Source organism: Rhizopus delemar, genomic scaffold, assembly GCF_000149305.1.
Source record: "Rhizopus delemar RA 99-880 supercont3.1 genomic scaffold, whole genome shotgun sequence".
Classification (NCBI taxonomy): Eukaryota; Fungi; Mucoromycota; class Mucoromycetes; order Mucorales; family Rhizopodaceae; genus Rhizopus; species Rhizopus delemar.
The window spans coordinates 2,135,950-2,147,733 of NW_027137827.1; the positions used below are offsets into that span (position 1 = coordinate 2,135,950).

Genomic DNA, 11,784 nt, shown 5'->3' on the forward strand with positions numbered 1-11,784 from the left:
AAAGAAAAATATGGGAAAACTAAAAATAAAGAAATAACAAAAAAAGAAACTTTTAAAACTTGTAAAGAATCCAATTTACCGGGTTTTACTCAGCTGTAGCCCATGACTATAAATGAAAACAAGAGAAAGAATTTACAATAAACAATCAGTTTTTTTTTATGTGTATACGTTAAATACCAAAAAGGATATAAGAAAGCGGGGCAAAATTCAGATCTGCAACGATGCCTACGGAACCGGAGATGACCGTACAGACTGTGATGATTTTAAAGATACAATAGATATTTATATAGACATCAGCTGTTCTATTAGTATAAGTATGCATCTTGATCTTTTTATTTCCCCACACTTTTTTTTTTTATATATAAATTTAAATGGTAGTAAAAGAAGACTGTCATATAAATAATTTATAATAGCAAAAAAAAAAAACAGACTGTGTGTGCAACTGACGAACCACGCAAAAATGTCTATATCCGAATTTTCAGTGTAAAATATAAATTACCCTCTCTTTACCAATACTTTATTTTTCTTTTCTGTATTTTTCAAGTATAAAAATGGAATTTGACTTGTATGAAAGACAACATCAGTGTGAATATTGCCCTAAATCGTTCTATCGCCTAGAACATAAAGTACGTCATGTCCGGACACACACAGGAGAAAAACCACATCAGTGTGCTCAGTGCGATAAACGATTTTCTCGTTCCGATGAATTAAGTCGACATTACCGCGTCCACGCAGCACCACCTACCATTCTACTTCAAAGACGAACTCGAAAGATACGTCGGTTGAGTTCAAATCGAACAGTGGATGAAGAAGAGGCCTATTTGAAGCAGCAGCAGCATTGCTCTATTCTTCGCCTCTTACCAACCGAGCAATGCACAAGTCGAAATCGATCAAGTCCCTATCGACAATCAGTCAATGCTATCCTTCATCACTGTCCTCACTGTCAGAAATCATTTTGGAGAAAGGGACAATTAAGCCGTCATGTTGAAAAGCAACATACATGGCCATCCTTAGAAATGCATGTTTATTTACCGCCTCTGGATTCGAAATTAACAGAGTCTATCATGTGGGATAAACCTTGTCGATTGCCTTCTATCAAGGACTTGTTACAATCTTGAGTTGTTGTTATTATTTTATGTTGTGTTTATGCTGTAAATATATGCTTTCTGTTTATAATAAAAATCATCCTTATTATGAATAATTCTCGTAAAATCCTTGTGTACACTTTTTATAGAATGCTGCTATATCTAAAAGACATATTTACTCATATAGACTTGATATCTTTTGGCTATACAAAGTAGCTTGAAGGCTAAACTATTTGAAAAATAAAGTACACATAAGCATACCTTTGGTATACTACCTCCTTTATTCTCTTTTGTATATTGCAAATAGCCTTTACTATTATATTATTTTATTTCTTTCAAAACCCCCCATTTGGAAAAGAATATCCAGCTTACTTTTATTTGCAACCATCTATTCTATAATGTAAACAATAGTTGACAAAGCATCAAGCTGTTTACAATGGAAAAAAAAAACATGACTGTACCCACACAGTAGTAAACCAACCCGTTCATTATAAATAAATCACCTGTCGTATTTAAGCCCTATCAAAGTCCAAAAAAGACAGATGAGAAATAAACAATAACACATAAAAGGAGATACCCTGCCTGCAGTCAGCAAAAATGATTCTAGTCACCTTCTCTAACGACAGATCAATAAAGACCTTCTCCTGCCCCTTTACTCTATCTCGGAATTAAATAAATAAAACTTGAGGGGTAAATTTTTTTTTCCAAAATAAAATCCTGGTGAATTTCCCCTGCTGATTCACTAGGCTATTTCTGAATAAAACATTGTATCCTCTTTTTTGTTTAATTGCCAGCCGTTACTGTGGCAACTCATGCATACTTGATTTGGTCGGGCATTTAATTATACATGATATGAATGGGTTACTAAGCAACAAGAACTTTTTACAAGTTAATCATGAGGCGAGTCAAATATAGATAATTGACAACTACCAAAAAAGGATGTTGTAAATTGGAGTATGTCCCTTTTTAATCTTTTTTCATATATTAGACCTTTTTGTACTTTATATTTTTTGGTTTAAAAGTGAATTATGATTTAAAGTAAAGAAACTACTTTATAGAGCAGTGACAAGATATGAAATCATATAAGCCAATCAAATAATTCATCAAAAGTTCCTGCAAAATCTAGCGTCTATTTTTTTAATGGGCAAAAGGAAAGCTTTGGTCATACGAAGATGAATCCATTAAAAAAGTCTTTTTGTTCAATAAAAGAAAAAGAACCATGTTGTTGTTTGGAGAAGATAAAATGTTTTTTTATTATAAAAATACAAGAATATAACATGATAATAATTTAGCCAAAAAGTTTAAAGAATATTTATAATGCTTATTCTGCTTGGCTGAAAAATATAATCCATCAAATCAAAATGTTGCTCAGAATTATTTCCAATTGCTGGTGCATTTATCTTTTGGCGACAAATACAGTAACTTTTTGTTAAATGACGTAAGATTGTGTTAACTAGTTTTACAATTCAACAGTTCTAGATCTTTTCTTATTTCATGCCAAGATATCTTTTTAAAATATATAAAATAGTTGAAATCGATCCTAGTGCACAAGAAGGATCTTATTGCCCTATAAAGTACCTGGGCTGTTCAATGGATGTGGGGAACCAGTTAACCCAAAAAAAAAGTGGAGTGATTTCTCCCTTTTTTTTTTCTCTTTCTTTCTTTCTTTCTTTGACTTTACATCCACACATTGACATGATACACAATTGCAAGCATTGATTCCCTTTTTTTTTTTTTGAATTGTCCAGATTTACTGTTTCAAATAGAGGAAAAAATAAAAAAAAAGTGAAAACTTCTTTTATGTAAAATCTCCTTTTGGTTCATTTCATTACTGTTTGATCCTTTTTATTATTATTATTTCAAGCATATTAAATCATGACCTCTTTTCTCCCCCCCCCTTTCTTTTTTTATATAAAAATGAATGTAGACATCAGAAATGCATAAACATAAAATGATTGTGATATTATTTTTGATCGCTTAAAAGTCACACAATAATCTGTGTTACGTTTTACATTTGTCAATGCGAAAAAAAAAAAAAAATCTTGTTTAGCTTCATTTTTTTATGATATAACTTCTATTTCATTTTCATAATTCTTATGGTTGCTGCTGCATTAAAAAATTTTTTTTTTCTCTCTCATTTTTTATTTTATTTCTGCTGCTTAAAAATATCATCAAATGAAAAGAGATGAATTTATTTTTATTCGGAAAATTCTTAAAAAAAGAAAAAAAAATATTATTTGTTCCAGAATATTTTGAAATGTGGGGGGATTTCCAAAAGGATGCTGCCTAGAGAACATCTAGCCTCTCATGATTTGGAACGAATAAATTTGCTTGCGTTACTTTTGTGCATATTATTTTTGGACGCTGCATGTATAAGTGATGTTCACTTCCTAGCCATTATTTGGGAACAGGACGTATTACCTTGTTTAGTAGGAGGTTCTGGTGCTTGTGGTCTCTGCGAGACTGCATTAACCGACTGAATAGATAGTTTATCAGAAAGAATCATGTCTTGTAAAAAAGAGACCTCACCATCTTTGGCATGCTTTTCTATTTTTCCTACTATTTACCCTTTTTTTATGAAATCTAAAAGTTTTTGAAATTGTCTTCTGGTTTTAAAGCATTTTTTAATCACTTTCAGTTTCTGCTCTTCAACTTGGCGTCCATTTTGAAATTTTTCTTTGAAGATTTAGTACAAAAGTAAATAGTTGGATCATGGTTTTTATGTACACCATCAAAATGGCTTCAAATACACGACTTTTGAGCAATCGCAAACTAAAGCATAGAGATTTTGAAGAGATTTAATTTTGTGTATTAATGGCCTAGTTAGGTGTTGTGGCATTATAATATGCGTATTTTAATAAAGTTTTCTGTTATTCAACATTTCATAATTGTTCTTGTACTCTTTAAAAGAAAGAAAATGCGTTGATGACCTACAGACAATATTTGTATAGGCTTCTTCTGATTTCAGACTGTTGTTATCAGCTAAATTAACTATTGTTTCTTCTTCATTGAGGCTGTTAAACTCAATTTTCTAATACTGTAAGGGATCCATTTACATTTGAAACAAGAAAGAAATGTTTGTATAACTCAACTTGATCAGGGCATGAATAACCGGAAAGATAATTATACTGACAAGTAACTATAGTTATGAATGGGTTCAGAAAATGATTCATATCCAAACGACTGTTTCAAACGAATACCAAAATCAAACAATTTATACTATTTGTGCTTTTGATGATCATATAAATTTATCAGCATCAGTACTATCTTCTCTTTCTATTATTTGATATAAACATTCTTTTTTTACATGAAATTATACGTGCACAACATCTTGTCTATAGTTAATAATACAACTTGTAAAAGAATATAGATCATTTTATTCATACTAGTATTCCCTGCTGCGACCAAAGTAGTGTTAGTTTAACTGATTATGAAATAATTCAATATAGCCATTTGTAACAAAGGCGCATTTTTTATTAAGAATAAACACATCATACCCTTTTGCTCGCAACAATAACTGAAAAATACTGGGGCTTTTTTTCACATAAAGGAATGAAGACTATCAACATAATCATAGCAATTAAAGCAGACTTGGCTATAACCCGTACTTGTATATTCTCCATTGCAGACTTAACAGATTTAATGTCTGATCTTTTGTTCTTTTTCTCATGCTGCCTTTATATATTATTGAAAGAATAATAGATTAACTAATGCACTAAATACTTTGTGAGTAGCATGTATTTTAGTCTGGCTACAACGAATAACCATCTTTTTAAATGAAAGGTTACCACGAGTAATATCGTATTTTTAACCCATTGTAAATTTCATAAAGTCATCCATTAGCGCGTTTATCAACTGTACTTTATGATTAAAACAGAAATGAAGCTCCACAGTCAAATCGAAGATGAACTATCTTTTCGCAATAGAAAACTTATTCACGATGAGTGTAACTAATATCGTTAATGTTACATTTTTCATTTTACTGCTAGACTTGTTATCAAAGAAAGAGAGAAAAATACAAATTTTCTTCAAGAAGAACAAAAGATGAAAATAATAGTAATAATAAAAAGCATACACGCACATTTGTGGCTACTGAAAAACTGGGTGTATTTAAACTTTTCGGCGCGTATGGCATGTTGAGATTGAAAGTAATCACAAGGACAGTAAATGGATCATAGACAGTATTAATTAAATTCTGAGATATAATTACAAGACACAATCTTAAATTAGGCTCAATGAATTTCTATTAATTCTGTTCCGAACCAATTTACATTTGACTAGTCATCTTAGACAATCATGTAATAATAATCTCGATGTATTAAATATCCGTTATAGAATTGGATATTTGAACCCAACAATACATTATCTTTTCTAATCATTCTTTGTTTATACAACTATAAATCTATGGTATTCAATTTTGCTTTTGTGACTGAAACGGCGACAGCAGCAGGTGTACCTTTCTTAGACCAAGTCTCTGTACGTTTCATATTTAAATGAGCTATAGACTCATCAAGAAACACGCAATTTTTCAAAGAGTTTGTATCTATTCTTGCCTGCTTTCAGACTTAATCATGTAACTCTTCCATCTTTTCCTACTTGTTTCTATTCATAGATTAAAACCATGTCTGCTTTAAAGAGTGGTAGATTCATAAAGTAAGCAATTCTATATGAAACTTCAAGACCATCAACTTGGTGTATTAAATGTTCAGTCACTTTAACAACAGCAGTAGAGGATCATTATCATTTTTATTGATAATGACCTTCCTATGTTTCTCAGACAGGATCTATTCACAATCTCTCTTTTTACCACTTTCAAAGATACTGTTTGGACTCTTCTCATACTGTTTATCTCATGTCTGTGAATGTGAATACCTAACTGTCTTGTTGCAATAGACACTTTACACTCTTCAATTTGAAGAATGTAGTGAGTGTAAGCACGTTTTCTCTGTTATATCACCTCAAATGAGAATCTTTTTATTTCGATCACACTAGTTTAAGGAGCTTCCTGTGTAGACAATTTTTTAAATACAAGAACTAATGATTTCAAGAATATATTGTTCCTGGTCAACAACGTCATCCATAAATTCAGGTCTACATGTTCCTTATCCGTTATTGTACAAAGGTTATACACTCTTTTTAAGTAATTTTTTGTAGGAATATGAAGGTATGTGTCATATGCTGACAGTGTCAAGCTTTTCTTAGGATTTGATTTCTCAGCACATGACATATTTCCAACAATACAATAGGAAACTATTAATGCAATATTCATTCTCTAAACATACTACAATAATTATAACAGATATTTTGAGAAAACGACATTTATTTTTATATGTATTTTAGGAAATACCTTATGTCATCACTCCCCCCACATTTCAAAATATTCTGGAACAAATAATATTTTTTTTTCTTTTTTTAAGAATTTTCCGAATAAAAATAAATTCATCTCTTTTCATTTGATGATATTTTTAAGCAGCAGAAATAAAATAAAAAATGAGAGAGAAAAAAAAAATTTTTTAATGCAGCAGCAACCATAAGAATTATGAAAATGAAATAGAAGTTATATCATAAAAAAATGAAGCTAAACAAGATTTTTTTTTTTTTTTCGCATTGACAAATGTAAAACGTAACACAGATTATTGTGTGACTTTTAAGCGATCAAAAATAATATCACAATCATTTTATGTTTATGCATTTCTGATGTCTACATTCATTTTTATATAAAAAAAGAAAGGGGGGGGGAGAAAAGAGGTCATGATTTAATATGCTTGAAATAATAATAATAAAAAGGATCAAACAGTAATGAAATGAACCAAAAGGAGATTTTACATAAAAGAAGTTTTCACTTTTTTTTTATTTTTTCCTCTATTTGAAACAGTAAATCTGGACAATTCAAAAAAAAAAAAAGGGAATCAATGCTTGCAATTGTGTATCATGTCAATGTGTGGATGTAAAGTCAAAGAAAGAAAGAAAGAAAGAGAAAAAAAAAAGGGAGAAATCACTCCACTTTTTTTTTGGGTTAACTGGTTCCCCACATCCATTGAACAGCCCAGGTACTTTATAGGGCAATAAGATCCTTCTTGTGCACTAGGATCGATTTCGATTTAGTGTATCAAAATGATTGCATGTAACGTCGATCTGTGTTTAAATTTTAAAAAAGGTAAAATACTAAAGTTTATCTTGTGAACCAATGAAATAAACAGATATGCTGAGGGAAATGTACATAAAAAGGGCAAGGTTTTTTTTTAATTTCATTTTATTTTCTTTTAAATTCTACCTTTTTTTTTTTATTTATAAAAATGCCTAAATTTATTGGATCAATTGACCAAGGAACTACGTCTACAAGATTTGTTATATTTGATGAACAAGGCTCTCTTATCACTTTTCATCAAATAGAATTAGAACAACATTATCCTCAACCTGGGTATGTCATTTAGAAATCATATTGACCAAAACTGACATACTCTTAGATGGATCGAACATGACCCATTTGAATTATTAGATTCTGTAAACATCTGTATTGAACACGCTGTTCGTAAATTAGGATTGATGGGATATTCAGCCAAAGACATTCAATCCGTTGGTTTAACAAACCAAAGAGAGACCCTCATCACCTGGGATAGATTAACCGGTGAACCTCTTTATCCCGCCATTGTTTGGAGTGACGCTCGTACAATAGAAACTGTGGAACAACTCTCTAAAAAATCAGCCAAAGGTGTGAATGCCTTGAAGGATATCTGTGGTTTACCTATCACTACTTATTTTTCAGCAGTCAAATTACGTTGGCTTCTGGATAATGTCCCTATCGTACAACAAGCTCAAAAACAAAATCGCCTTAGTGTTGGTACTGTAGATGCTTGGTTAATTTATGTAAATTTTATTTTTAAATCTATTTTCCCATACACTCATCCTTTTCTATAGAATCTCACGGGTGGTTTAGAAAATAATGGTGCTTTTGTAACTGACGTCACAAATGCCAGTAGAACCATGCTGATGAATATTCACAACTTGAACTGGAGTCAGGAAGCATTAGAGTAAGTCACTGGCACTTGATTCTTTATTTTTCTAATCATTTATTCTCTTTTAGCTTCTTTGGATTCGAACAACTCAATTTACCACAAATCGTCTCTTGCTCAGAAATCTATGGTTTACTCTTTGATGGGTCTCTTAAAGGTGTACCCATCGCTGGTTGCTTGGGTGATCAACAATCTGCTCTTGTAGGTCAGCAGTGTTTTAACGTAGGCGATGCCAAAAACACTTATGGCACTGGTTGCTTCATGTTATTTAATACGGGTGAAAAGCCTGTGGAATCCAAAAATGGTCTCTTGACAACAGTTGCCTATAAATTAGGAGAAAATTTACCTGCTTGCTATGTACTCGAGGGTTCTGTCGCCGTCGCTGGTTCCTCCATCAACTGGCTTCGTAATAACCTTGGCTTGATCTCTGACACAAGACATCTAAACGAGTTGGCCTCTAAAGTAAAAGATACATCTGGAGTTTACTTTGTCACTGCCTTTTCTGGTCTCTTTGCTCCCTACTGGCGATCGGATGCTCGAGGCACGATCTGTGGTATTACTCACTTTACCAAATTAGAACATATCTGTCGTGCTACGTTGGAAGCTGTCTGTTATCAATCTCGTGCTATTTTAGAAGCCATGAACAATGATTCAAAAACCCCCTTGCGTACCTTGAAGGTAGACGGTGGCATGTCAAATTCAGATCTTTGTATGCAAATTCAAGCAGACATTTTGGGTATTGAAGTCGATCGACCTCAAATGAGAGAAACAACTGCTCTTGGTGCAGCTATTGCGGCTGGGTTTGCTACAGGCGTGTGGAAATCATTTGATGAATTATCAAACATTAACAAGGATGAAAGAACTCTATTTGAATCAAAAATCACTAAAGAGAAACGTCAAAAGATGTGTCAAGGTTGGGAACAAGCAGTGAAAAGATCCTTTGGTTGGGCAAATCCACAGACGACAGTAGCAACTCATGAAAAGTTACAAATCATTTAAATTCTTTGTGTATTGGTTTCTTAATTCTTTATTTTGTATACATTTTTCTTTTCTTATACCCCATGCATATATATACATATCATTTGACTATAAATAAACACATACATAACTTCAAATGGAAATCATCATTCACACTTCTTCATTGTCCTTTTTTCGGATTACCAAAAAAAGGTTTCTTTTCTACTCCGCATACTTTCAGGAAATTCTATTTTCTGTCACAAGCCCTTTTTGGTAATCCTACAGAATTTATTCATGCATCCCATGATTACGATTAAAGAATATTTTATTTATCTGAGAATTAAAATAACCCAATTGAGCACATAATAATGGAAATTATTGTATTGCCCGGGTCAGATCAAGAGATGGTTAAAGAGCTAAAAAACCTTTTTGATAGTCAAAAAGGGAAAAAGGATAAAGATGGGAAGATGAAGAAGATACGGTAACAAACGATACGAAATTAAGTAGAGCTGAGCCAATGCAATAGTTTAGTACCCAGAGGTGGAGTTTCAGGAGCGGTTTTGTCATGGTGGAGGTAGTCAAGTTCATGTAGGATTTGGCAAATGATCGGCCATCGAATAAACCATGCTGAATATTTTGATCGACGTTGTATAGTAGGTTTCTTCCTTGAAGTAGGCAGGAGATTGAGGAGATAAGATAAAGGGTCAGCGACAGTGCTTGGCATAAGAAGCCGATGATGCATATTTAGACAGGCAATAGCATGCGATCGAGTGAGCAGGTCATGAGGATGGTAGATACATGGTTTGGGACGGTCACCAGGCAACTAGCCCATACGCCAACGAATCAATCGGCTACGTTCAATGTATGACATCGGTAGCCAGAGGATGGGATCCACGACTAATTGAGGGCGGCAAGCGGAGAGAAGGATAGAGTTAGTATCTGCACAGCGGTTTTCAAAAGATTCTTGTAGGTAATCTTTACGGATTGCTTTGAACTTGCGTCGATCAAGTTGATCAGGATCGGTTTCAGCGCAGAGCCTCCATAGCGGGGAAATAGTGAGCTTGTACCATTGTGAGTGGCTTGTTGACGTTCGAATGTAAGGAAGCAGTCTAAACATAAGAGTATCATCAGGTGTATCAATAGTTCGAAGCAAGAATTTGGCTTGTAAGATGTGGATACGCTCTTTCATTGTTGGTTGATTTACTAGGTGTAGCATGACCTTGATGGACGAGCGTGAAGTGCCCCCAAATATTCGACGTAGACATTGGTTTTGGCAAGATTCTATCTTCTGAAGTTCCCTGGATTTCACCGCACTGATGGCAAGACCGTATTCAAGTTGTGGACGAACAATTTGGGAATAAAACCGCGTGGAGGTGAGTTTATCAAACCCAGTAGGGTTCACACCAATGGCTGTCATTTGGTTCATGGTCTTCAGTGCTTTATTGATATTATTTTGGATAAGTTCCTTTGTGTTAAGGTATCCCCCAGGACTGATCGGAATGCCTAGATAGCTGAATGAATCTTGACGTGGAAGTGTAATCCCATAGATAGCATAGTCTTGAGCGTCAGAGGAGGGGGACAGTATTGCGCATTTGAGGGGGTTCCAACGAAAACCTAATTGATAGCTATGGTCTTCACATTTTTGTAGGAGCGTCGTTAGATGCTGAGGTGACGCTATTAGTACCACATCATCAGCGTACAGGAGACAGTTGATTGATAAAGCAAATTCAATAGGATTAGTCTGAGAACCATCAGCAAGGGAGTGCTCTCGTAGAAGATTTGGCAATTGGTTAATGTAGATTGAGTATAGGAAAGGAGACAGAATCGAACCCTGCAACACACCAGTAGCAGGTGAGAATCGGGAAGATTTAGCATTCCCCAGGAGGACTTCAATCTGGATATCATTAAAAAGGTTTTTAAGCAAGTTGAGTAGTGCCGGTTCAAGACTTTGTTCTAAAGCTTGCCAAACATGACGACGGTCAACAGTATCATAGGCCGATTTAATGTCTAAGAACGCTAGAGTTGGAGTGACCCTATGGTGCTTGCGTAGAATAGAACATATTTCAACGAGGGACAGTGCTTGATCAAGTGTACTGCGGGCTACACGGAAACCGCCCTGTGCAATATCAAGTGTAGGGCTTTGATCGACTAGTTCAGGATATAGACATTTTTCTACGATTTTTCTGAAAATAGAGGTTAAGCTAATCGGACGGAAGTTTCCTGGATCAGTTACAGGGCCTTTTTTATATATGGGAAGGACCTGAGCGACTCTCCATGACAGAGGGGTGTAGCTCCATCGCCAGCAAAATTGAAACAGGTACACCAGAATTGGTGTTAAACGATCAGTGATAGGTAGGATTGTTTCTATAGTAAGATAGTCTACACCGGGTGCTTTCCGTCGGGGTAGATATGCAATTGCATCATTAACTGTTTCGATAGTAAAAGGACATGTGTCTGTATCAAATGGCTCATTATGACTGATGGATGGCGTCGATTCAGTAAAGTGAGATCGTAAATCACCAGCAAAAGTGCGTTGAAGGTGTTGCGCCATTACATCAGCAGCACGCTGTGGTCCCTCTATATGAGAAAAGGTGGGCTTGATAGTTCTGTTTTTTCTGATACGGCTGAATTTAGCGATTGCCTTGGAGTAGTTTCCCTGGGACATTTGGTCACAGAAACAGCGCCAAGTTTCGCGACGTCTTTTTAGAATGAGTTGTTTGTAATAATAT

At 34.2% G+C, this 11,784-nt stretch overlaps 3 protein-coding genes across 3 annotated transcripts; 2 read left to right on the forward strand and 1 right to left on the reverse strand.

Annotated features, from left to right (window-relative positions):
- Positions 1–551: 551 nt before the first annotated feature.
- On the forward strand, positions 552–1,118 carry RO3G_00847 (uncharacterized protein; the record flags this gene model as incomplete). Its single annotated transcript, XM_067655438.1, has 1 exon — positions 552–1,118. One exon carries the CDS (start codon positions 552–554, stop codon positions 1,116–1,118), a length of 567 nt encoding a protein of 188 aa, XP_067511539.1.
- Positions 1,119–7,631: 6,513 nt separating this feature from the next.
- Positions 7,632–9,097, forward strand: RO3G_00848 (uncharacterized protein; the record flags this gene model as incomplete). The annotated part of the gene is made up of 3 exons (XM_067655439.1): positions 7,632–7,952; positions 8,004–8,116; positions 8,170–9,097. 3 exons carry the CDS (start codon positions 7,632–7,634, stop codon positions 9,095–9,097), a joined length of 1,362 nt encoding a protein of 453 aa, XP_067511540.1.
- A 781-nt stretch (positions 9,098–9,878) lies between these two features.
- On the reverse strand, positions 9,879–10,481 carry RO3G_00849 (uncharacterized protein; the record flags this gene model as incomplete). The annotated part of the gene is made up of 1 exon (XM_067655440.1): positions 9,879–10,481. One exon carries the CDS (start codon positions 10,479–10,481, stop codon positions 9,879–9,881), a length of 603 nt encoding a protein of 200 aa, XP_067511541.1.
- Positions 10,482–11,784: the final 1,303 nt, after the last annotated feature.